This window comes from Haemaphysalis longicornis, unplaced genomic scaffold (assembly GCF_048455015.1).
Source record: "Haemaphysalis longicornis isolate Haplotype H1 unplaced genomic scaffold, Haemaphysalis longicornis Haplotype H1 scaffold_7, whole genome shotgun sequence".
NCBI classification, from domain to species: Eukaryota; Metazoa; Arthropoda; class Arachnida; order Ixodida; family Ixodidae; genus Haemaphysalis; species Haemaphysalis longicornis.
In genome coordinates this window covers 59,476,652-59,504,228 of record NW_027526422.1, presented here as the reverse complement: position 1 = coordinate 59,504,228, position 27,577 = coordinate 59,476,652, and the positions used below count along the sequence as shown (strand labels likewise).

At 49.1% G+C, this 27,577-nt stretch overlaps 1 protein-coding gene and 1 pseudogene across 1 annotated transcript; both read left to right on the top strand.

Annotated features, from left to right (window-relative positions):
* Window positions 1–5,417: 5,417 nt before the first annotated feature.
* Window positions 5,418–26,685, top strand: LOC144144355 (serine/threonine-protein phosphatase Pgam5, mitochondrial-like). Its single transcript, XM_077675769.1, has 6 exons — window positions 5,418–5,569; window positions 9,150–9,328; window positions 19,535–19,749; window positions 20,692–20,694; window positions 25,636–25,766; window positions 26,467–26,685. Exons 1-6 carry the CDS (start codon window positions 5,418–5,420, stop codon window positions 26,615–26,617), a joined length of 831 nt encoding a protein of 276 aa, XP_077531895.1. The 3' UTR covers window positions 26,618–26,685.
* On the top strand, window positions 22,367–24,333 carry LOC144144737 (uncharacterized; annotated as a pseudogene).
* Window positions 26,686–27,577: the final 892 nt, after the last annotated feature.

The following is a 27,577-nucleotide window of genomic DNA, read 5'->3' as shown; positions in this document are numbered from 1 at the left end:
AGTGGTTGACTGATCTGGGAGAGCTATAAAGCTTCAGTACGTACAGTTTGACGCCACCACGTTGCGGATGGTCACCACGAAATCGTGGGGGATCATGATGCTGTCAAATTCTATACGCTCTGCTGAAACACTCGATGCACCAAAACCGCGGTGGTTAAATCGTGTGTTCCTTGATAGGTCTTGCAACCCGCAAGCGATACTTTTGTACCCACTTCTTGAAGATTAGTTACGATGGGAGGAGTTTCTTGGGCCCGTACGAAGTCTCTAAGGCACATTGCTTGTTATGATACCCTCTACAGTTCCACTGCCAGAACCGGAGAGTGTCCTTTTTACATTTGGTAGGTGTGTTCATCGGATTCAGGGAATGGTGTGTGGAAGGAAGTGCGAGCGTTTACTACAGCGAATATTTTGCGGATGTTTGATTGCATATCCGCGCGCCATAACTCAATATTGCCTTGAATAGTGCCCATATTGGCGAGGAAGGTCTGCTGGAGGCAAATGTATTCAGCCTGTTGCGTCGCAAGGGCTTGTGTACATTTGTTCTCGACCTGAGCGATCTGGTCTCTCAAGGCAGCGTCCTGTTGGGGAACGGCATCGAGGACGGATGGGGCATCAGAGACTGCCTTTCGTTTAACGGGAGGAGAGAGAGGAGGAGAGATTTCATCCCTCGGGGGGGGGGAGCATGTGTGTTGCTAATGTGATTCTCCTGGCGGAGAGCTTCATTTTGTTTTTTGAGGGAGGCTATTTCGGCTTTGATGGCCGCAAGCTCCTTGAGCACCAACGCGTATGGGACCGAAGGGGAAGAAGAGATTGACGCTGAGCAGTGGGTGGACGACGCTAAGCAGCTCACCTGGGGCGTCAAGAGATCGTCCCGGTTGCACTCTGCAGGGGTGGCCAGGCAGCAGCCCAAGCTCTGGATCGATGGCAGAGCCCCGGTCCATGCCCGGTTTGTCAAGATGAACCGTGCCCGGGAGGGTGACATCTGGGGCCTTCTACTCCGTGGCCAGGTGCGGTATTGGAGGACTGGGAAAGGGTCTGCGATGCGATTTCGGCGTAGGTGGGCGCGCGGTGCTTGGGTTGATATCTCCTGGGACAGTCCGATGAACCCGTGAGATGGGCACCAGCACAAAGGATGCATAGGGCATGACATTGGTGTTGCTTCGTGGGGTTGACTTAGCCGCACCGAGGGCAGCGAGAGGGCAACTTGGTGCGGAGGCAGACGTCCGGCCTGTGGCCTCATGGCCAGCACAGGGAGCAGGCTTCGGTTTTTGGTCGAAATGGGCGGCAACAGTACGTCGTTGAGTGATACCATATCCAGAAAGGTACCCTTGTTCCGTGAAAAAGAATCTGAGCCATGTTCGACGTGTTCAGTCTTTTAGCGTCCAAAATTGGAAGGTCAGGGTTGAACTCGCAAATACTCTTGTATTTGCGAGCAGATGTCGTCCTCTGGGATATTACACATTACTCACGTGGACGGAACGGCCACATTAGTGGAGACCAAGAAAGGCTGGTTCTTAATTTGAAAGGAGGTTATTACCATATATGTTTTTGAGCGTTCGTAGCAGGAAGTGCTCGCCAGGATATATATAATTGGCGATCTTGTGCGGTCGTATTTGGTCTGCGGTAGCGCGGAGACATCGAGACCACCACGTGGTTTGAGTATGATCTGACATCCTCGGAGGGCAGGGGGATAGAATAGGCGGCCTCGCTGCAGGGCATCGACGGCGTGGGAGCGGAGGCTGTTCCTTGACGGCATTAGGCTTAGTAGCCGCAGGAAAGTCGCCCTGGCGATGGATTCTTTGGAGGGAAAGTTGGCGGCGGCGAACGTCCGTCCAGTCAAGGTGATTAAACTCTTCGGGATTCACACTCACCCCCTCGACGAAATTCTCTATGTCGACGTCTCCGACGGGTGACCGCGCTGGTGGAGGCGGTGAGCACATCGGGGTCGAGCTAAGCCCAGTGGGCCTAGCTTTTGCAACACCGTGGTGGAACCCTCGGGCGCCGATGATTTAAAGAACGGTGGTCAAAACCACCAAAAATTGATGTCAGGCGTACTCTCACGTTGTAGGGAACTTATGGTATGCCCCTAAACGTGGTAGAAAGGCAGTAGGTATGGTCTGGGAAGACGGTTTGGCGGAGCCGACGGGGATTGCGTGAGCATTCCTTGGCCCATTAGCGGAATTTCTTCTGTGCACCACAGAAGAAGTCCATATATACCAACAAAACCGCACGGCGTTGTCCGCCCACTCACGAAGGTTGGCTAATGATAATGATTGCTGGGATCGGAAGACGAAGTTCCGGGTGCTATTCATCAAGGAAAATCATCATTATCATCATCTTTGAAGCTGTTCATGGCATAGTGGCGGGAAGAGAGAGAGAGAAAAAAAAAACGTGTTTTGAAACAACAGGCACGGGAAAGAGTTAGGAGCTGTGGGTGGCCATGCTAGTCCAGTAGGCTTGCGTGCCGTGGTTGCCATACTCACCCCAGAGATCAGGTCCTCCTGGTCTTCGATTGGAAAAAAATTTGTTCAACCAGTGTGGCGGATAAAGGAAGAAGTGGGATACGAGGGGCAGAAGCCCATGTCTAAGGCACCTGAGGTCGTGGCCATTACCCTTGCCCTCCCAACAACATGCGCTGATCGTAGAGGGGTGAGCTGGCCAGGGCCACCTCCCAAGTTGTTGCAGTAGTGCCGAGCCTGTTTTCATTCCTGGGCCATGTAAAACCGCAGTTCCAGGTGGCATGAAATAGTAGTGTGCCATTTGTGTAGAGTGTTACGGCCCATCGGGACTTGTGAATGTAAGTGTTTGTTAGAATTTTACGGAGATTAAGGCGTCTTTGGCGTTTAATTAGCGTGCGATGCTGAGAAGGATACCCTACTGAGATGGATTGTCTAGAGGCGCTGCCCTTCCCCTCCTTTAAGCACTGGTAGCGAGCACTGTCAAGCTCGGACCCTGATGATGAGCTTTGGCTGGTGAAGACAGCCCAAGAAGACGGACGGTCTCAAGGGGTCTGGAATAAGGACTCTTCCCTAAGGCTACCTGTTACACAGGGACGTTTGTTCCTCCCCTTCTCCTCTTTGCTAAATGATACATGTAGGGATTGGTTTTAACTGTGATCGCTGACGGATGCGTAAATGAGTTTGTGCACCACCCGTTCTCCAGCGTCATTATACTCCAGTACCCATGTCCGGGGACACAGGTGATGGGTATTTTGGTTGGGTGAGAGAGGTGGTGGTGGTGGTAACACGCATTTATTTTATGTACAAGGGATACAAAGACGCCATGTTGCGCTTTAGCGGACTTTCGTGTCTAAGGGAGAGGGATTAGGTAATGGGAGTTGGGGAAAAAGTATGATACATCCAATGGTACATCCAATTAGGAATGAAATTACAAGAAATGGTGAAGGCCAGAGTTTTCTCGACGAAGTTTCGTGGAGCGGCGAGCAGGCGCCGCTTTTCGCTCTGATTGGAACGGCTTGGATAAAGCCAATCATTAAGGCTCGGTGGGGTTGCCAATCCTACGGTTTTGAAGGCTTGTTGTCGACCGTCGGCAAAGCGAGGGCAGTCCCACAGGTTGTGTGCAATGTTATTATTGACGGAGCACCACGAACACTCGGGATCATCTAAGCTACCGTATCTTGTGGCGCTAAAGTGTGGAGCTCTTGTCGATCCAGTTCTAATCCTGTGAAAGATCGTGTGCCATTTCCGGGGCCAATGCGAGAGGACTAGTCCCCACAGTCTTCGTAGTCATTCTGACTGCCGTAGGGAGTCGCACAGCTCGTTGTGAATCCATGATGATATTGTTGCAGAACAAGGCGCATATCGTAAAGGGATTGGCCAAGCACACTGTAGATTGGTAGAAGATAAAATTCAGGCGGTGATTGTGCCGGCCGCTTTTCTATCTGCTCACTTGGCCGTTCCTGCTCTCATCTTTGTAAATAAAACCATTTCATCAATCAAACCCTTGTCAATATTCAGCCCCCTGGTGTTTTGCCCACCATGTCGCAGTGGTAGTAGTATGGCACCCGTTTCATCTTCGTTTGGGCTCGTGCGGGTGAGCGTCATTGCATCCAGGATGATTCCTTGGTTGTCCACAATCATTCGTCTCAATACACCCATACCCACTACCCGCGACGGCGGATTGGCCACTGAAAATCGCTGGGAAGCATTAAATGGTGATAGTCTAAATATCGTTTCATGAGTTATCTACTTCAACAAATTCTCCCCGGTACTACCGTCTCGTCCCACCCCAAAAAGCTTAATTTTCTATACTCTACCAATATCAAAGTTGTCTGTCGGTAACGCTGTTTGCATATTATTACAAAACAGTCACATGGGAAAATGCTGCTGATATTTGGGCTGACACTGGTATTTGACGGAGAATAATTCACCTGGGCTCGATCTCGGCAGAATGCTTTAAAATTCCGGGAACAATGGGTATGGTGTCGGTTTTTAAAGGATAGCTCAATGCATGATGCAATGGCATCAGAAGCAAGGCCGTGTCGCTTTAACAAATAATACAGATTCTCCCATTCTCCGGTCATTCCGTTCGTTCGTTCATTACCAGCTTCGCGAGATCCGGTTAGTGTGGCTCCCTGGACACGCAGGGATAATCTTAAATGAACTGGCAGAACAATTAGCCGATTTGGCTCCTAATGGTCCTGTCGTCGTGCATTGTCCAATTGACAGTGTTCTGTTGGGGGCGAGGTTCAGGCGCCTTCAAATTTTGCAAATTAATCGGCAGGATGCCCTTCGTTCATGCTCCGATTATATTCACCTCTCTCACTTATGCAAGCCGAGATTCTGCGAATCTCGTAAATTCCAGGTGGCAATTACCAAATTTCCAAGCAGAATTCCCCCTTTATATTTTTATCTACACAAGTCTGGTCGGGCTTTATTTCCTTAATGTCCTTTCTGCAAGGCCCCGGAAACTATAAAACACTTTCTTTTAAATTGCCGCAGCTTTTCCTTAACGCGACGCACCCACCTTGAATACACGCTTAGTCGACTTAATCTCCCGTTATCTTCCACCGTTGTTCTTTCCCTGGGCACTTCGGTCCTAGGATTTTGCCACGGAGATAGTGTGCTCGCCTTCCACTCCTTTGTTGCGGCGTCAGGCCGGCTGCCCTGCAGACAGCAATGGTTCATTCATGATTTTTTCCCTGACTATTCAGTGATTTCCCAAGATTTCCTCTTTTTGGTCTGAATCTTTTTCTGTCAGTTTATTCTTTTTTATCTGAAATAAACACGTTCACTGCCTAATCAATACAGGCAGCTTCTTGGTCAATCCCCCGCACTGGTATGCGCAATGATTCAAGGGTCCAACCAACCAACCAACCAACCAACACCAGCCGTGTTCAACGGGGGCAGTGAAGAAAAAGGAAGAGGAGGCCCAGTGATAGGGCGTGAACCGGCGGAATGTTCCAGTGCATCGCAGCGGGTCTTGGCATGGTCAGTGGCAGCGTAGCGGCTTTTTTCGTGTATGGTGGAGAAGCCATGAAGCGGGAGGAGCTAGCTTCGTGGATGACGGACTTCCAACCTACCGCTCCTTGGGACAGCAACTGGGACAGGTGAGACAGGTGCCCTTGGTGTTTGTGACGGGCTATGTCTTCAACGGATTGATATTATTAAAGCTTTATGGGACATGTCCTGCTGTACTATTGCACAGAGTGGGTCGTCTAAATAGCTTCAACATGTCGCCGAAGCCGAAGCTTGCCCGCGGAACTAAGGGCGCCTCGTATATTTCCGCCTTTTGTGTGATTTTGTTGGGTGCAGTACCCTGAATAAGATTGACTGTTTATATTCATCTTCAGCAGGTGTCTGGATTTGAATGAATGCAGAATGGCTTAGCTTAGAGCTTGCCGCAACTACATATTCTTCCGGGTGTAAATGCTACATTTTTGTGATTATTATTAATACAGTAAATGTTGATTGTATAAATATCATTGCGTTGAGCACTCGTCACGAGTAACGCATGTAGGAAATTAGCGGAGTTCTAATTTCCATTCAGTGAGCGTTAAGGCCATAAACAGGATACAAGGGGCCAGTATGCTAATATCACAAATGGGTACAACAATTGATTTATTTTGTATTACTTGTTATAATTAGGTAGTTCACCGTAGAATCGTACGCAGTTATCAACTCCTGCCTGTTATCTATACATGGGCTCCTCCTGGAGGCGTCGACGGAAAAGGGTTGGAACTCGTGATTTATGCGGACTATCCAGAACAAAATTGTACCAAGACGTTGTGGTCACAGGACCGCTTACTCATGAGAAGTATCATATGGTTCGTCTTAAGGCTACCCATTAGTCAGTTTTACACTGAATAACATTGGCGGCTTCGGGAGGCTTGTGGTAGCAGAAATCGCCAAGAGAACAGATGGTGACCGTTATAAGCGGGAAAATTGAACTGAATTTCACTTCGAGATGAGTGTAATTCTAAAAAATTCCAATTTCCTGTTTGTATGCTTCGTGGGACAAAATCCTCAAATTATTTTTAGGACAACTTTATCCGGGGGGCGTGTGTTAGCAAAACCGAATTGGATATATCAACGGGCTGATTAATTGAGAATTCCGTAAAAAGAGTTTTTTTTTTACCGAAAATCCGGATTCTTCCCAATAAATGGCTGTTAACTAATAATAAAAAATCTTTCAATACAGTTTTTACACATTTTGTACTGGTCACATATATCAACAAAAATTTGTTCGATATCTCAACGTGCCTGCGCTAAAAACAAAAATTTGGACAGCAATATTTTAGCGCTTCTGGCCCTCTCAGGGGCGTAATTTGAAAAATTCAGCTATATTGAGCTCCTACACTATAATATGAACGGTCTTCTGAAATTTCCAGTTGCTACATCCAGCAGTTTGGCTTGGCGTTCACATCAAATGTTGAGCTGTTTCGGCCCATCATGGGTTCAAATTTTAAAAAGCTGTTTTGCCCTTTTAGCGGTGTCGCAATGCGAAACCCTAAAATTGATATTCTGCATTCGTATGAGCAACATTTATCAGCAAAAACCAATCAGAGAATTGAATCAGTGCCACATTTATTGGAAAATCTCTAAGAACGTCAATTTTGTTCCAAAATGCAGAATCGCCGCAAGAGTGTTGGGTAGCGCGAAACACTAAAGCTACTTGTGTGAGTGAGTGAAACACTTTATTAAAGACGAGAGGCCATGAGGCCCTGCGGGGAAGTGAGGATGGGAAGGGGGAGGAGAAAGGGAAAGGTCACAATTCACACAATGTACAAAGTTCTAGTCTTGGGGTCCAATTCACAAAATGCATAGTTCACTCAGTCAGTGGCAATGTCGCTGTTGACATTGGTCATGGATGAGTATGGTTAGTCCGAGACAGTGTGTAAAACCGCTACACCAATTTGTAGAGGACGTTTTCAAGGGTGTACTGGGTTATTATTTCTAAAATTGCGGGGACGTCATGGACAAGACTAACGTGCTCCATTTCAGTCACGGGTGCGGGACCTAAACTTAGCAGGCGGTTACGGGCGAATACACTGCAGGACAGAGCCAAATTAAGTGGAAGAGATTTGATATGTCATCACGATTACAAAGGGGGCATAGGTGCAGTTGAGTGCCTGCTGGGGCTGACCACTTATGTAAAATGTGTGGGGTATACGCTGCATTCGCATATAATTTATTCCCGAATACCTCACTCGGACGCGAGAAGGGCTTGAGCGGTGCAAGCATGCCAACCGGAGTTTCATCTTGCAAACGCTTCCTGCTTTCTTTCTTGGGGAGCCGTAGCTGAAGTTGCCAGTCTGCTTGGAGAGGGGGGACGGACGTAGCGGGCACCGTGGGAGCTGATTGAAGCCTCTCCCTGACATCGTCGTGAGCCATGCGGTTCCCTTGTGCGCCCGAAGTATTCCCCGGAGTCCAAACAATGCGAATTTTGAATCCTTCCATTTGTAGGTCTCGTACTGTGGTCAGGATATTTGTCGCCGTAGTGTTCGGGGAAAACGGACGATTCAATTCACGGACAGCAACGTAAGAATCCGCGATAATGCGAAATTTCTTCGCGGTGACATGGGCGGAATGGTCATAAGTTTGCCGTGTGGCTGCCAGAATGCCCAGAAGTTCTACTTCTTCTACGAGGCCGTATGTGTTGGAAATTTGCCATGATCAGTTCACTTCTGTGTGTGTGTGTGTGTGTGTGTGTGTGTGTGTGTGTGTGTGTGTGTGTGTGTGTGTGTGTGTGTGTGTGTGTGTGTGTGTGTGTGTGTGTGTGTGTGTGTGTGTGTGTGTGTGTGTGTGTGTGTGTGTGTGTGTGTGTGTGTGTGTGTGTGTGTGTGTGTGTGTGTGTGTGTGTGTGTGTGTGTGTGTGTGTGTGTGTGTGTGTGTGTGTGTGTGTGTGTGTGTGTGTGTGTGTGTGTGTGTGTGTGTGTGTGTGTGTGTGTGTGTGTGTGTGTGTGTCTGTGTGCGTGTGTGTGTGTGTGTAGCGAATCAGAATAAGAAATGAGGGGCTCGTGAAATTAGGACAGAAAATAAGGGTTGGCAGTCCAGAATGCCTCGGAACGCAAAGGGGAGAATGGGGCAAGTCCTTGAAACGAATGAAGAATTTTGAAAGACAGGAAGAAAGTGGAGAGAGTAGGAAGTAGAGAAAGTGGAGTGGAGAAAAATGCCCACCCGGCGGGCATTTTATCTCCCCTTTTTTATGTCTTTCAAAATTCACCTGTTTCAATGACCTACCGCATGGTCCCCTTTGCTTTCCGAGGCATTCTTGACTGCCAACCTCTATTTCCTATATATATATATATATATATATATATATATATATATATATATATATATATATATATATATATAGGGAGTAGTAGAACTTTGAAGATGGTAGAGAACACAAGAGAAGAAAAACTTCGAACAAGGTAAAAGCACGATTGTGGCCTACGTTTCAGCAAAGAGAACTTGCCCTGAGGAAAGCAAGTTCTCTTTGCTGAAACGTAGGCCACAATCGTGCTTTTACCTTGTTCGAAGTTATTCTTCTCTTATATATATATATATATATATATATATATATATATATATATATATATATATATATATATATATATATATATATATATATATATATGCTACAGATATACATACGTGCTTTACCTACCTGCAAAATGCCCCGGAATTGCTTTATTCTATTAGGCGGGACCCTGCATTCTGTGTGAAACCACCAAAGGACTCTTCGGAACAGGAGCAGAAGCGTTTCAATGAAGAACTGGAGAAAGCAAAGCCGACCGCCACCCGCTACCTGTACCTAATTCGTCACGGACAGTTCAATGTATACGGTGATGACGATAAGGACCGCATTCTTACAGAAATTGGTGAGTGGTTTAGTGGTTTATTGTCATGCTACTCCTTCCGGGCTCTGAAATCAAAGCTGAAAAATCCGCTCAATGACTTAACGGCCCATTAAAATAACCAAAATACTCGCTAATGGCTATTGCTACCGCGAAGTTCCGCCTTTTAGTCGTGATTTTTAGGTGATTATTGCGTAGACTGTTTTGTGGGTGGTAAATGGTTTTGCAGAGGCTGGTGGTAAGGTGAAGTCTCCCCCAGAACACAACTATTAGTAGCTCAAGTCCCAAAACCACCACTCGCACTATCTGCTCTTCTGAGGCAGCAAACTATCGGACCTGGGCATGCCTGTTGTAAATGATCGTACGCAAAGTTGGTTGCAAATATGTGGCGTTTTGAACCTTTTGTAGCAGCAAAAAATGTTAATTTATGGTGCGCTCGCATTCAACAAAACACACGCACATCCAATATTAACAGATCAATTCTGGGCCTGAAGCAAGTGAGATTGGCAGTTCTTAACCTAACTGGGACCATTTTTGGCGCCATCTAAAATTGTTTTTCGTAACTGTCCACGAAGTCCGTTGGCGCCTAGACAAATGTTGGTCATTTCTTTTCCGCAGCTTACTACATCCGGACGCACGGGACTTGCAAATGTTTAAAAGGAGTGCCTCCTTGATCCTTTGGGGGGAAAATGGTCCCGGCCAATGCACCGACGGATAGGTGGAGTGCGTGCAGCCGGCCCGTGAAGAGAGCTCTATGGCTTTACATGCGTACACCGATGCCGTTGACGTTAACATCCCGGAGTGCAGGGAAGGACACTGCTCGCGTGTTTTATCAGCGAGGATTGGCCGTGGATGACTGTGGTGGCTTCGGGTGTCTGTTTATACGTGGCGCACACAACGTGAGGGCGGGGGAAGAGTGAGAAATATTGAACTGTAGTGTTAGAGGGCCAATTCATCAATACTGTTGCTGTACTTGAATTAGTGTGGACGGTTGTAGTATTTCCGCGTAAGTTTTAAATACCTCGGCATTTCTGTTGGCACTCGACCATAAAACCTGCCTGTCCATCTGTAAATTTCAACTGAAGCGCTTTTGTCTGCATCGTAAATGCTCTAATAACAAATACCAATGTAATATGAAAAACATGTCAGTCCCGCTGGAGATCGGAAGTCACAATTCATGATATTTGATCAGGGGAGTTCTCAATTTGAATGCAGGCGTCTTACCCACTACGTTGCCGGTTTTGTGTCGTGAACGGGACAAGTGAGATCTGTTTTTAATGTATTGTGGGCTGTACCCGTGGCCACCGTCGCCAGGAACTCCACTGAGTAAAGCGGCACCACAACCTGACTACATCCCCAAGTTAATGACTCGTCCCAGTTTAGCTGTGTACTGCCTGAGCCTTATGTAATGAAGCATAGGGTCGTCGACGTTCGCGCACTAATATCAGATTTCTTTAATTCATCACGCCGGTCGCCGCGGTGTAAATGACCCCCAATAATATGCGATACGTGTAACCACGTCCCATCGTGCGTGGAATAACCGCTCACCAATAAAGAACGAATACGCAGAAACCCCCACCTAATTCGGATGTGTCATCTGTGAAAGAAGCAACTGAAGGTGCCACAAAGTGTCAGGACTGCTGTCGAGACTGTAGGAACGAAAAAAAGACAGCGACCCTGCAGGGAAAACTGCGGCGCAGAAGAGGCACAAGAAATACAAGCGTGTCATAGTGAGCGCCTTCGGGAACAAAGAGATACATTGGAGAAGGAGGAGTACGAAGCAATTGATGTACAAGCAGGGTGTCGAACCGGAATTTTTTCGGGTTCGGTTCGGGTTCGGGTTCAAGCCTTTCGGGTTCGGTTCGGGTTCAGTTCCAGAGCATCATTCCGTTCCGGTTCGAACCGGTTTAAACCGGTTCAAACGGGTTCAAACGGGTTCGAAAAAAAAAGCAGGCGTGTTTTTTCTGTTAAATTTTGTGCAACTTTTTCGTTTCCTTTTAAAGTCGGCATAAAAACAAAGTCATAATGAAGGTTTCTTTGTCCAAATATTTTGTCTTCGCCAAACTAAAGCGACCGTGCAACACTTTTTTCAACTTTTTTCTAAATCTTGAGTGCTTGCAGGAAGTAGTCAACCAACACATTAGATTGTGGGGTAGCAATGTGCCTCAGCCAAAAATTACTGCTCTCTCCTCGTCAGATAACGTAGAATCTTGCTCAAAATATTTTTCTCTCCTTCCCGGTTTTCGCGTTCTTCGACCGCTGAATGACGTCATTACAGCGGTGTAGCGGCTGTTTGCCGGCTTTCCTTAAGTTGCAGAATAAAACGCATTTGATAGCCACTTAAAAAAAGCCACAAAAGCGAAGCAGAAACGGAAGGTGTATCCGCAGCGACGAGCAAATCACGCACTGTTGCTCTGTGCTGGCAAGAGCTATAGTTTTTGCAGTGCTTCACGATGCCTCATCAAAGAAGTGCCCACGCATGAAGAGGGAGGTCGCTGTCTTGAAGCAGATGGTGAGGGACCACTCCACGCACAAGGAGGCTGCGGCGACGGTACGACAGCGGCGGCGTCACCGGTCTCGACTCCGGAGATCTTCAAACAAGGCTGGCCATTCTCCATCGAACGCCTCTACGCAAGCGGGTCCGCCACTATAGGTTCAACTACTTACACCACCGCTACCCCCGAGGCCGCCGGCACCCCCACCGCCTCCGCCGCCTCCGGCCTCGCCGGATTCGCCGAGTTGTCGCAACGAGGTACAACAAACCTCGCCGTTTGACGCATGGCCCCCGCTGTCACCGAGTGTACCTCCTTCTGAGCCCCAACGCGCAGTACTGAAGACAGTCACGAGATCTTCCGCCCCGGCTTCGTCTTCAGATCGGCAAGTCGTCGCGGTCCTGAGGTCCCTCATGAATGCCATTCGCACATTGCTCACCAGTCTGAATACACCTTCTGCGTTGAGTGCACTTCAGATACTGGAGGCCCTGGATCCAGTACTTGCAAGTCTCGGATAAGCAAGGACCATGGCGAACGCACGTTCTTCATTGAGTACGGATATCAAGGAGGCTTCCATTTTTCAGTGGAACGCCAGAGGACTAATGTCGCGTATTTCAGATCTTCGCCAGTTTGTCTTTATGAAATCTATTCCTATACTTGTCATCTGCGAACCGAACATATCCAAACCTATTCGGATATCTGGCTATGAACTTTTTTTATCAGCCACACTAGGGGAGCCCAGCAAAGTCGCAGTCTTCATCAGGCGTGAACTGTCCTACGTTCACCATTTTGTGCAACCTTACAGGGGTAATGAGTACGTCTGTCTTACCATCAGAAAGCGCCAGCTCACTTTCACTCTGGTGGGTGTATACCTACACCCGACATCTCGCTTTCAACGGAAGAGGCTGGATGACATATTAAGCACAACAACGGGTCCGTGGGTAATTACCGGTGATTTCAATGCACACCACATGCTTTGGGGAAGCCCAAACACCAACAGGCGAGGTCGGAGCTTAGTAGCTTTTGCATCAGACCATGGGCTGTGCCTACTAAACGACGGAAGCCCCACTTATTTACGTGGAACGAACTACGGCAGTTGTTTAGACTTGACGTTTGTGTCACGATGTTTATCGGCCCGTGCACAGTGGTTCCCAGACATAGAAACTCGTGGAAGCGACCACATTCAAACCTATTTAAAGATAAATGGATTACGAAGTTCCTTCGATCCTAATGTTATTCGGGTAATTGGTCGAAGTTCCAATCAAGGATGGACGAAATTTGCCGGAGCGATGAGCTTGAAAATCTAGAGTCCGTCATTGAAAGCACACTCCAAGCCTGCAAGCGTTCCGCCCGGCTGTCTCCAAAAGTGACCGAGTTTGACGTGGAGCTGGAACGCCTTCGTGCTGTTCGTCGCCGCGCCGAACGCAGATACCGGCGAGCGAAATGTCTCGAAGATTTGTGAATTTGCAGACGAACGCAAAAGAAGATCCAGCGACGCATTGCCCAAGTGCAAGCACAACGTTGGAAATCTTTTTGTGACACGCTGGACCCTCGCAAGCCTTTGTCGATGATATGGAAAACTGTGCAAGGGCTAATGACTCCTGTACAGCAGCGCTCCCAATTGAAGGCCCTGGCTATTCACCAGAACCGCCGAGAGCTAGAAGTGGCCGAGGACTTCTGCGTGAGGATAGCCAGTGGAGCAGGCCCTTCTGGGCTACTGCTCGCCAGTGACATCCCTGCATCGCGGGATTCAAGGATGGACGTTCCATTTAGCATGGCAGAACTGCAGGCGGCATTGGCTGCATGCAAGCGATCTTCGTCTCCTGGGCCTGATGGAGTTACATATGCTGCTCTCCGTCACCTTGGCAAGGATGCCCGACAAGCCTTGTTGGAATATTTCAACGACCTATGGTGTGATGGTTCCGTTCCTCAAAAATGGAAGACCAGCCGCCTCGTTCCGCTCCTGAATCCCGGAAAATCTATGCTGGATCCAATGGCATACCGACCAATTGCGCTTGCAAGTTGCGTTGGAAAGCTGATGGAGCGAATCATTCTCGCACGTCTGGAGTGGTTCCTGGAGCGTTACAATGTCTACCCTGATGCCATGGCTGGATTCCGTCGTGGACGCTCATCCATTGACTGCGTTATCGATTTGGTGACTTTTGTGCAGCAGCGGAAAAGTGCGAAGCGGATATGTTCTGCGTTGTTCCTCGACGTTAAAGAGGCCTACGATAACGTGGAGCACGATGCGATTCTTAAAGTACTGCAGGCTGTGGGGCTCGGTGGCCGGGTCTACCAGTGGATACGGAACTACCTAACAGAGAGGTCATTCTTTGTTATGACTGCAGATGGGCCGACATCAGCTCACTATACTCACCGTGGTGTTCCCCAAGGAGGCGTCCTGAGCCCTACACTGTTCAACCTTACACTAATTGGCTTGATTTCTCGCCTTCCAAGGAGGGTTCACGTGTCGATATACGCCGACGATATATGTGTTTGGGCAGATGGCGTGACTCTTCGGCATGTGCGCGCCCGACTGCAAAATGCCGCAGACTTGACGACCTCATATCTACACGGACAAGGGTTGGAAATATCCAGCAGCAAATGCGCCGTGCTTCCGTTTACACGAAAGCCTATGTATGCATACCCTTTGTATATTAATGGTGAAAGGGTGTCTTATGTGAGAAATCACAAGTTTCTCGGCATAGTTGTCGACAGAGGCCTTTCTTGGAGCGCTCATGTTAACGTTCTAAAGAAGAGGCTCTCTGCAGTGGTGCATGTGCTCAAACTCATCGGCGGCAAGACGTGGGGAACACCACTGAAGTCGATGTTACAGCTCTACAACGCGCTGTTCTTGGGCTGTCTGCGATACAGTGCCCCTGTCCTTTCTGGAGCGTGCCGCACAACTACTCGGTCACTTCAGGGTATACAAGCTCAGGCCCTGCGAACCTGTCTTGGCCTACCACGATGTATGTCCACAGCAGCGACCATTGCCCTGGCTCGAAATCACCCTTTGGCAACCTTTGTGGACGTTGAAATACTCAGGACACATATCAGGCACCTCGCCCGTCTACCTGATCATCACCTCGCGGAAATACCAGCGACCCGTCCCCGGGCGTCATTCGCAAGGGTAGTAGCTGCCCACAACACCAGCATTCCATCGAACTACACGCCGGCGATGAGACCGCTCGTTCCGCTGTGGTGTGTGATGCAGCCCCGAGTGTGCCTAGATATTCCAGGAGTGACTAAAAAACGTGATCTTCCAATTCCGGCCCTGCAACAGCTCGCTTTGAAGTACATGCACGAGACATACAGTGACCGAACCCATGTATACACTGATGGCTCGGTGACATCGTCGGGTTCTGCCGGAGCTGTTGTTATACCACGACTGTCACTGTGCAGCAAATTCAAGATAGCCAATCTTACAACATCCACGGCTACAGAACTTCCGGCCATCCGTAGCGCTCTTCACACCATCGAGCAAAGTTCGTGCCGCCGATGGGCTATCTTCTGTGATTCCAAGCCTGCACTTCAGTCACTCCAGTCAGCGCTGTTCCGAGGACCTCACGAACAGCTCCTGACAGAAATAAGAATGGTGTACGACCGTGCTGCCCGGGCGGGTCATGATGTCACCCTACAGTGGTTTCCGAGCCACTGCGGCATTGTCGGAAACGAAAGTGCGGACGCTGCCGCCCGGCTGGCGCATCAAACATCGACAACAGTACTCATCCCATTGTCTAGGACGGACGCAGCTAGGACCCTCCGCATTCTTGCCCGGGAAACAGCTATCTTCCAATGGTGTCAAGAAGATTTCACATGTGCACGCATTGGTGCCCTTGACCCACACCTGCAACGTCCCCTTCCACTAGGCCTCCCACGGTCTGACGCAACTCTTCTTTGCCGTCTCTGGCTGGGGGCGCCATTCACAAATGCTTACTCGTACTTAATAGGAATGGCAGCAAGGGCGGAGTGCGAAACGTGCGGCACATCGGAGACGATACGCCACGTTTTATGCGAGTGCCCACGCTACTCGCCTGCAAGGAAGAAGCTGTCATCAGCACTGAGGAACTTAGACTCTCGGCGGCCATTTTCGGAGGAGAAGATTCTGTGCCACTGGCCTTCTCAGTCATCCGCTCAGAAGGCGACTAAGGAGCTATTGCGTTTTCTACGGGCGACGCACTTGAACACTGGGCTATAGACTGAGAGCCTCCAGTGTCAATCACTGTCAATGCCTCAGTGCTGGGCATACGTGTCTGGTCCAACTTTTCCTCTTTTTTTCCTCTCTCTTTTTTGCCCATTTCCCCTTTCCCACGTGCAGGATAGCAAACTAGGCTCTAGCCAGGTTAACTTTCCTGCCTTTCTTCTAGATTCTTCCTTCCTTCCTTCCAGATGCGAAGAAGAGTGAAAGCGTTTATCGAAAGTGTTGATTTATGTATTTACTGCTTTTTTATTTATTTATTTATTTATTTATTTATCTTTTTATTTATTTATTTACTTATTTATTTATTGTTGGGTTTAACGCGCCGACGGAACGCCGAAGACGAGGCGCGCCATAGTGGAGGGCTCCGGATTAATTTTGACTACCTGGGGATCTTTACGTGCGCCGAAATTTCGGACACACGGACGTTTTCGCTTTTCGCTTCCATCAGAAAAGCGGCCGCCGCGGCCGGGAATCTAAACCGCGTCTGTATGCTCAGCAGCGCAACGCCTTAGCCACGGAGCCACCGCGGCGAGTTTATCTGAAGTGTTGAAGAGCTCCTTTAACTGTACCTGCAAAACGTTTTCTATGGTAGTGTGACGAGTATGTGGCGGCGGCTGCCAAGCGTGGCAGGTGGCATTTAGAGAAATTTCCTTCTGCTCATCTTTTATCTGCTAACAAAGCTGTTAGAAAGAAACAATGGCTATAAATACTCATTGAACGGCGTGCATAGGACGGCATTGGATAGGGAACTATCGGAGATAGGAACTTGCTAATGGCCCTTCAACGACCGGTGACAGCGATTGGGCTCTAGGAAATATGATAGCCAAGTGAAGTCACAAGCAGCAGTAATGATCACTTGTAGAGAGAGAGAGAGAGAGAGAGAGAGAGAGAGAGAGAGAGAGAGAATGAAGTTTAATTCAATGGAGGCAAAGTTTCAGAGAGGCGTCCTCATTCGAGGGGGCCGAATCGACAGCCGTTTCCATCAAGAGCAACTGATCTTCCAGGCCGGAGCTGGCCATGGCTGTCTCCCAAATCTCTATGGAAACGTGGAGGTTGGATGGATCTACGGCACACTTGTCGCAGCCGCCTACTATGTGTATGAGGTTCCCAGGATCCCCACAGAAGCAACAAAATGGAGAGACTTGTGTCCCGTCAAAGAGGTGAAGTCTGGTGTTGTGTGGGAAGGTGTATGCCCACAGGGTGCGGAGTAATCTTTCCTGGTTAATCGGTAGCAATTTGTGCGGGGAAGAATACGTTCTATGAAAGAGGCCTAGTGCCGAGTAACTTCCTGATCTGTGACTGCAGTATGCATGCACTCGGGCCGGGCTTCATCAGCGCTGACTAAGCGAGTCAAATCTCGACCCACGAGGTTGTTGATCTTGTTTGCCGGGGATGCCAGTATGAGCTGGTCTCGTGACTGGTCTCGTATGTGGTCTCTGATTGATCAGATTGATCATCGGAAGTGTTGTAACATGCAATCGACCATTGGCAAAGTTGGGCCACACCTGCTAAGAGTCTGTTATGAGAGTTTTGGCGCCGCTTTGGCTAAGCGCACGTGCTATCGCCGCTTCCTCAGCTTAGAGGGGGCTGTGTTCGGGGGTTGAGATGCTACACCTGTGGGAGGCTGCAGAACGTTAACACAAAGAAAGAGAAGGTATTGAAGAATGCTATCGGGCGTCTCTTGCATCAAACCAGTTGATCGCTCCCCCCTTTTTTTCTTGCAGTTTAGTTTTTTACAACTGTCTCCCCTCATATATACACACGTTTTGAAAACCCTTTGATGAATATAAAATATACATTAGGCAATTAGTTTTTAACTTTAGTGCGAGATTTCAATTTTAATATAGCAACAACATAATAGCGCAATACGCGCATAAAGAAAGACCTTTTATAGCATTCAGGCGGTCGTCACATAACTTTGCGGCTACTTTGTGCGTGACAAAATTTTCTGAATGGTCGAGAAGGAGAACGCTGCAAAATTTCCATATGCCAAGGGCCCCAAATATATCATGTTTGGTCCGACCGCCAAATCCGCCTTAACTGACCCGCTAATTCCTTTAATCCAAATTAATCAACACACCAGTCCCACTAATTCATATTAGCTCATTCACTCACCTAACCAATTCCCCCCAGTCTACCCGCTAACCCACACTAATCGACTTCAATCCATCCACCTCTTAAGTTTAAGGTTGAGCAGATTCAAGATAACATGAAAATGCTATCAAATATACTTTAAAAGTGGAAATTAGGATTCCCCATTTTTTTATATCTCATGTTCTCTTAGAGCAGTAACCAAAAGACACAACGGCACTGTATACAAGAAAAAGTGACGTTAATTTTGAGAACTGCGAGTGTTCGTGTCTCAGTGCTGTTTGTATATAACTTCCCATTCAAACTAGAATAAGTGGAAGATATGGATTTATTGTTGATGGTATCCCTGAAGGCCTTCACAAGCGGACGGGGATGCATGCGAATTAACAACACATTGAAAACTTTACACGATTTTAAACACCATGTAGATAGAAATCATGAAGAATATTCCATGATATGTTGCCTCGTAATATGCGTTATAACTTAAGTTATGCTAAATGTAAAAGTTAATTGGGAGGGATGGGCAGTACTTAACGCAAACTGATAGCATATACGGACAACTTTACATTAAATTGAGGGCAATAATTAGAAAAGAACATGATGGGCCTTGGGAACTGCAGACTACGCAAAATATTTCATGGTTCTGTCTGGCGAGTGGCAAATTATCTTCAGACGCAAGGTAGGGTACCGAAATGGAAAACTAGAAATCGCATTTTTGAGGTCTCGGAACCGGTTCGGAACGGTTCCTTCGATTCGTTCCGGTTCGGGTTCAGTTCCAAAATGGCGGAAAAAATACGGTTCCGGTTCAGTTCCGGTTCCGGGCAAAAATTCGGGTTCGGTTCCGGTTTTCGGTTCGGTTCCGGTTCCGGTTCGACACCCTGTGTACATGTGCGGAATACGGAATGGCACCGGGTACAAATAGCACAGGTGAGGGGTGAACACGTACAAATAAAATGCGAAAAACGAGGCACCCAATGGCACCGTCACCAACGTGCCTTTCTGCATTCGGAGGAAAGTTTTGGGATCCTGCTTTGGTATTTCTAGTTGCGTCTGCAGCAGATTGTGGATTCGGTTGAACGTTACAAAAACGCAGACGAAGCACTTCGACAAGAAAAGTCAAGCACTCCCCGATAAACACTTTACAAACAGCGGTACCCCGCCTTCAAGGTTCCCTGTACGACGGTATAACTCCTCGCCTTTATCGCAGCGAAGGCTTTTTCTAGCTACCTCTGGCAAGCGTATCTTTCGCGGATGAATGCATCCGTCACTTTATATCATTCTTCCTCGAATCTCTTAATCCATTCATGTAGAAAAATGTGAACGGACTGTTTGTAAATTGTAGGCCGAAGAGTGAATGCACCTGCGGGCGCAACCAAGACGGTCATAGGCTTTCAGTGCACACATGAACACGTCTAAAGCTGATTTTATGTCTTTTCTTGGACATAGGCCGCAAGCAAGCAGACCTGACGGGAAGGCGGCTAAAGCAACTTGGAATGCCATACATGCGCCTCGTCCACTCCACCATGACACGGGCCATTCAAACAGCCGAGCTCATCCACGAACACATCGAGCATGTTCCCATGGAGTCGTGCGAGCTGATCCGCGAGGGCGAGCCGGTACCTCCTGAACCCCCCTTTGGAATCATGAAGCCCGAATCCAAGGTATGTGAAATATCAGAGTTCCTCTCGGCTTCATTAACTTGATATCTTCATTGCGAGGCGTGAACATGCGCACCAAAATCACACAATTAGAGAGAGGGAGAGAGAGAGAAAGATAGAACGATCTTTATTAAAACTGCCTATATCGGCCTAGCTAATTTGCCTGGCTTGATGTGCCAGGTGAACGTGGTGATGGTGATGAGAATAATTTCGATGAGGTGTTCGTATGCTTCGAACTATTTACAAGGCCTGATAAAGAATGTGTCTTTTATCTACGCCAACAAAGCTTTTGTAGCACGAGAGCCATGTTTGGAACAACTCCAAGGACATAATACGTCCCTCCGTTCTAGTCTTACGAATGGCAGCCCGCCCAGAGGAACTTCGAAGTTCGGCTATTGTGCACGTAATCTCGCACGATCACTGATGAGGTGTTGAAGGTTTCGCATACGTCGCACTGTGGGCGTAGTGGCGAAGTGGTCTGAAAGAGCCTGAAGCGAAAGTATGGCGTGGGGACGAGATTCAGCCGCGTACGGCTTCGTCGAGCTTGGATAATCCAGGTGGCATCTTAAAGTTGCTATGTTGGCCCAAAGAATAGAGCAGCCCATAATGATGGGATGCGTCTGCCAAAGTCGATCGCTGCATGCTCCATGCCACATTGTATGCAAGTGCTGAAGTATCTTTCCTAGAAAATGATCGGTATCTTTGGGCAACGTTCATCATCCGCAATAGATGCTGCAACCTCCGACTTCATATTACCAGTTATTACGCAATGGGCAGGGGGTTAATGGAGTGCCATACGATGGTGCACCTGCAGATCTTGAATATGCAGGGCATGAAAATCATAGCACAAGCTGGTCTTTCGGGAAAGATACTAAATATTGCAGCGCAGCCAGAGAATCTGTGAGGACGGCCCACACTCGTGCAAGTTCGGTAGCTCTGCATTAGGTTGTGTGCCTTAGCATAGCACTGAGGGTGGTGTATGATTAAGGAATCCACTCATCAATAGTGGATGATGTGGATGACACCGACCCGTCAGTGAACAGATGTGTGTGAGCTCCGTGTTTGTGAGGGGATGTTTTCCAGGGCGAATAACCGTAGAGCGACAGCCTTAATACGCTCATTCCGTCTGATTGTGGGCGCTGTGGTCTCCATTTGTATGGTCGGGAACATGCAGAGGCGGACCTGGCTGTTGGTAATACCGCGGCAGGAAGTCACGCATTTCGTGACCGAACTTGGGGATAAAAAAACGACCGCATTTCCTTGCCACTATCCGCAGGCGCGCGTGAAAAAAGATCCCAAGTGCTGATAGCGGTGGGTGACAGGCATCTGCAATCAGTCAGTGTTCCGACAGTACAGGTAGTTTTCGGATGCAGCCCTCAAGATCTTCGCTTGCATGGCCTCTAGAGACCAAACCGTTCCTGTAGAGAGAGGGGCCAAGACAACGGTGCTGTCCCGTATGAGGCTAACGCCGACGAATTCGTAGAGCCCGAGGAGAAAGCCAACAGAGGAATCACCTGAGTTACTGGAGGGCATACGAAATATGCGGGCGAATGATGGAGGTTTCTCCATGAGATGGCGGACCTAGGGAGATCAGGTGACAGACTTGTCGAATATCACCCCCGGAATCTTATATTTCGGAACGTATGGAATGGCATTGCATCCAACAGCGAGCCTGTAGCGGGTGAGGTGTCGCTTCGTAAAAACCAATTGGAGCGCATTTGCTTGCCGAGATTTCCAAGCCTCGTGCTGCCAGGAATGCTGGAATGGAGTCAATTGCACACGCGTCTTACGGCCAAAGTTCCACATGCAGATGTCCGCATACAGGGAGATTTCTACCGCCATTGCAATCGTTTTTCCAGGCCTATAATTCGAGATAATTCGAGGCCTATAATTTAACAGCGTGAGGCTTACAAATAGACAAATATTTAACGTACTGGTGGAGAGGATGCTCTTAGGGTCTCCACCCAGTAAGAGGCGTCCTAAGTCGAAGATGCCCAGTGGCACGAGATCTGCAACGCGGCCGACGGGCAGATGTACAGGGCAAGACATTGAACCTCGGCGGCACCTGCTTGAAGAAACAAAGACCAATTCGCACCAACGGGAGAGACGCGCCATGGTCATACATCGGGCGGTTTCGGAACGCGGTGCCGACGAAGTGACCAGGCGCATCAGCGACAAATACCTGCCAACTGCACCCACCGAACAACATGCGCCGTACGGCCGCCTACCCAACGCGAAGCTCGATCGGGACATCGACGTTGGGGAGGTGCGCGCTGCCCTGCATGGCCTCAAAAGCCGTTCGCCAGCCGTCCCGGACCTCGCCATGAACGAGGCGCTCAAAAACCTCGACGACGGCTCGATTAAGAACCAAGCAAAATACTTAAAGTGCTGGAGAGTTGCCGCACTGCCGAAGCAGTGGAAGGCAGCCAAGGCCATCCTGGTCCCCAAGTCGCGGAAGCCACCGTACACGGACAATCTCCGGCCCATCTCGCTCACGTCGTCCGTTGGCAAGGGGCTTGAGCACGTCCTGCTCAACAGGTGGCATGACTATCTGGAACGAGTAGGGCTGCGCCCGCCCATGGTTATCGGCTTCAGACAGCACCTGAGCACGCAGGATGCGATGCTGCAGCTGAAATACCAAATCATCGATGACGGCGGCAGCGCCCGTGACAACGAGGCAATCCTGCTGCTCGAACTGCAGAGTGCCTTCGACAAGGTGAAACAATCGGTGATCCTGTGCCAAGTCTCCAAGCTAAACTAGGGCGAAAGATCATACAATTACATCAAGGACTTCCTCATGGACAGGCCCACCAAGGTACGAGCAGGCGACCTACAGACGCAAGAGAAGATCGGGAGCACCGGCCCACCGCAGAGTTCGGTCAGCTCGCCGATGCTGTTCAGCCTGGGAATGATCGGAGTGGCCGAGAAGCTGGCGGACATCAGTGACGTCAGGCACACCATCTACGCGGACGATATCACGCTGTGAGTGACCGGTGGCAGCGACGCCCACATCGAAGGCGCGCTGCAAGCCGCCGTCAACGCGCTAGAACACCAGCTGGAAGGTACCGGACTGAAATGTTCGCTGAGCTAATCGGAGCTCTTAATACTCCCACCCACCAACGGCAGAGGCAAGGCTGGACAACACCAGTACGATAAAACCCGAATCATTAGCAAATCCGCCAACGTGATCCCAGAGGTCAACACAATCAGGATCCTAGGCATGATCATCGAAAAGCACTGAAGAAATGGCGAAGCCATCGCCCATCTCACGGCAAAAGCGGCCAACGCGATGCGACCCCTCAAATGAGTCGCATCCCGGAAGGCAGGCATGAGAGAGGAGAGTCTAATCAGGCTCGTGCAATCCTTCATCAGCAGCCACATCGCGTACGTTGCAGCCTACCACAGATGGCTGCAATACGAACGCAACAAACTCGACGTCATCATCAGAAGAGCGTACAGGACGACGCTGGGCTTGTTCTATTTCGCAAGCACAGCCCCCTTCTTACAACTCGGTATGCACAGCACGCTTGATGAAAAAGCCGAAGCGCAACGGGTCGCTCAACTGGAGCGGCTTTCTACGACCGAATTCGGGAGGAAGCTACTGGACGACATGGGAATAGCACGCTCGCACGAGGCGGACACGAAGCTCCCCATTCCCGAAGAGGTCCGATGCCAGACCAGAATCGACCCCATACCTGCGAACATGGATCCCAATTACAACAAGGGAAGAAGAGCAGGGAGGGCCAAGGCTCTGATCGACCTGCACGCCAACGACGAGCCCACGAGGTACGTTGACGCCACCGAGTACCAACGGAACGCCTTCGCGGTGGTCGTCATCGAGCCGTCGAACGGTGCCACGAAGATGGAAGCGAGCGTGAGAAGCGCCAGAGTGGAACAAGCGGTGGAGGTGGCCATCGCCCTCGCCATCGCGGACGCAGAATGCCACACGGTACTTAGTGACTGGAAGCAGGCGGTGCGAAACTTCGCCAAACGCCAAATCTGCAGCGAGGCCGAGCGCGTATTGTGAGCGGCCAAACTTCAAGACCGAAAAATGCGAGTAAAGTGGTTTCCAGCGCACGCGGGCGACGCGTCCGAATGCAACGACAACCACAACGAGACGGCACACGCCAAGAACTAACTAACCCAGTCGACCGACTGTCCGACGTGGTTCGGAGCCAAGTACCGCATGACAGACTACAATGACATCACGAAGGCCTACCGCCTGGCCCGCAGGACTCTCCCACCCCCGATCCCAAGGCTGACTCGAGCGGAGGCGGTACTACTGAGACAGCTCCAGACCGGATCGCTACCGAGCTCAGGACTGATGCATCACATGTACCCCGAGACATATCCGACCGACGAGTGCAAGGTCTGCCAGAGAAAGACGGCAGATCGCACGCACATCTTGCGGGACTGCATCAAATAGCCAGAGGAAGCAAGATCAAGAACGGCCCATCGCGGTTCCAGGCAGCTGCGAAGAGCCATTACCAAGACCAACAGCTTTGGGCCGTCCAGCAGGTCATCAGGGCGCTCGAAAGGCAGGGACCCAGCGATCCGGGAACTCGAGCAGGTTCCCGTGCCGAGTAACGGCACGGGTCCCTGGAACGCCCACCCCGGTATGTTTGAGCCGCCAGTGAAAGGAGCCGCGAGACCCCAGATCGAACCCTTTAATGCCGGCGACTGAGAGCAAATGTACGATGATAATGATAGTGGTGCGGTATGTGGAAGGAGCTACATTTTTCTCTTCTCCGGAATTCCCGTCAAGGAGTATAGCAGCTTTCGGTAAACAGCAAGTGCGTAATTCCTACCCTTGAGTGGTCGCATAATCAATGCAAACTTTTACGTAGCAATACTTGTGATGGTACAAACAGCGACCTCGCAGTATAGGAAAATTCCACATGTGTTGCAAGTCGCCCCGCGGCACTGCCGTGCCAGGAAGTTTGCAAAAAGAATGACCATGGCAAAAAGAGAGTGTTTATTGTCCTTCTCGGGTTTTTATAAGATTTGAAAGTAAGGCGAAGGTGTCCTCCTCGGGTTTTTATAAGATTCGAAGGTAAGAGAATGATAGGATGAAGACAGGGCCGGGCATACGTAAACAGCGCATGTGCAGCGGTGGCAAACAGTTAGTGGGGAAATTATAAGCCTTCTAACCGCAGAGGTGTTCTAAGTCGAGCCGTTTTGTCCGCCTGCAGAAGGTCGTGGGCCACGCCATAGAGATAATAGGCCACGCAGGTGTGGGAGCGAATTCACAGAACCGCAGGTGGCCTCTATTTGTGGGACTGGGAACCGCTTCACCGATGGTTCCCAGAATCACTACTAGAAGGCGCAGTGATCTCGCAGTGGCGCTTTACTCTCCCTCCCGCCAGGGTAAGGAGAGGGAGCCTTCGGCCGCTGACGTTTAGGTGGCGATTCCTTTGAGCGATCCACAGAATTTGCGCGCCGGTGGTGCTGCCGTTCTTGGGCAACTGCCCGTGACGTTCGAGCTGAAACACAAGAAAGACATCTCCGCTATTTCAGCAGAGTTCACCCTGGGTGGAACTGGATTTAAAATTTTGGTCGGTTTGAAGGTCCCCCACATTTTGAAGGCTGTTGGAGGTAATGTGGTAATGTAGCATGTAGTAAAACTTGAATTGCTGACGTGACATTAACCTGTCAAATGCTGGAAAAATAAATTAGATGCTTTCCCCTACGCCTTCTTAGGTTTCAATCGAATTCTATTCCCCGCATTTAGACCAGCTTCAAATGTTTCATATTTGCTGCCCTTCGTCCGTGCCCTCTTTTACTGGCACATTATGATTATTCACTTCCTTGTTATCACATCTCTGGTTTTTTTTTTTTATGTTCTTCCTGTGGGCCGAGAATAAACACTTTGTCGCTTTGCGACTTCAGTTCTTTTCAGACGGTGCCCGGATAGAGGCTGGTTTCCGGAAGTACTTTCATCGGGCACCACCATCCCAGGACAAGGACTCCTATGAGATCGTCGTGTGCCATGCTAACGTCATTCGCTACTGGATCTGCAGGTGAACACCTGAAGGATATTCGTCAGTGGCGCGAATACCCGTGCACTTACCACGTGTTGTGAAGCTGTGAAGGCTAACGAGCGTAGGACATTGCGTCTTTTAATGCAGCATGTGTGGCAAGATCCAAATAAGTTCGTTACCCTTAATATTTTCAACTTGCTCCATTCGTTCGCAATTGTTTGGCTTTGCTGAAAGAGCAACCAATTACTTGAAATGAGGTCGGCGAATTAGAACTATAAATGTATGATAAAGCAATGAGGGACATATTCCTCTTTGTGAGTGCTCACTTCGCCAAGTCCTTCAATTATTTGGGCTCGCGAATCTGGTCAATAACTCAGTCAGAATAATGCGTGACACAATGGGTGTGGTAACAACTCCCTAAACGCAACGAGCGTTTATTCCGAATGTCTTCCCATTGACTTCTACAATAACGTCTCCGCTGTCTACGTAATAGCGCCGTCAGTTAAATTACATTTGGCAATACGGAAGAACCTTGTTCTATATCGGTGTTCTTTCTATGCTTTCCACACGCTGTTAAAAGGTAGTACAGCACAAAAATATATCAAAATTACACAGAAGCATTCCATATAGTGAACTGTGCATCAGCTAACATCCTGGGGACGGCTAGCGGCCAGAAGCTTGCGCAAGCAGGGAACAGGAGATACTCTAATCTTATGTGTCTGTTGTCGTTCTCCCTCAGGGCCATGCAGCTTCCTCCGGAGGCCTGGGCACGCATATCTCTGGCGAACTGCAGCATCACTGTCGTCAGCATAAATCCGAACGGGAGGCTGTTCGTGCGATCCATAGGCGACACTGGACATTTCCCCAAGGAATACGTGACGACTGGCTAGTCCACAGCCTCTTCGCAACTCCGAAGGGCCAAATTGATTTTGTCTTTCTCTTTAAATAAATTCTCTTTTTTGAAAGCCTCTTACACAGATCTTACTATCGTCTGGTGACGACTTAACAATCATCGACTCCGATTTCCCAAGGCAGGCGACGATAGCGACAATCTCTCCGCGCCATTCTAGTGTTATTCGCTAGTTGACATGCAGGTGAGCGCTTTCAAGCACGCCATTCATTGCCGCAGATGCTCATATAAAGGCCAGAAGTCTAGAGATGTGAGCGTTTGTTGACCTCCGACATTGTGTGGTTTGGTTACATACCGCATGTCGATGCAGGTTTGATACTATGAGCGCATTGCAACAAATTACCAATGTGTATGGTCCCGTTGAAAAAGCTGCACTCTTCGGCGTCCTCGGAACTTTACAACACATGCAGTATGGTATATCTAATCTTCCATTCCAGAAACATTGTATTGTCACTGACTCATGCGTCTCAATTTTTGAACAAAATAATCCTTCTCGCAAACCTTTATGCCGACTACAATACTTCAAAAACTACAAGAATTACACTGCGAAAATGTTCACATCCGCGTGCTCTGCACCACCATCTCACAGTTTAAGGACCACAGATAACCAGGTGGCGCACAGTTCGGCCCGGCAGTGTATCTGCAACCCCCCCCCCCCCCCTCCCTTTCATGGCTGCTGCTTCGTCTCAGCACGTGAAGAGGCTGCTCCTCCACAGCCGGATACACCCGTTGCTATTCGGATTTAGCGATATCGGAAATGCAAATGAGCGGGCAACGACTTCTTGACGCATCAGCACTAGGATTTATTTCTTCTCTCAATTCTACCAATAGGCAGGGAGAAATCTGCGCTAATAAGGCCTATTCTAACTCGGCCTGTACTTTAGCAAGTGTAGATGTCACCCCTGAATGTACTAATTCACATTGCGACATTCCCCCTTAG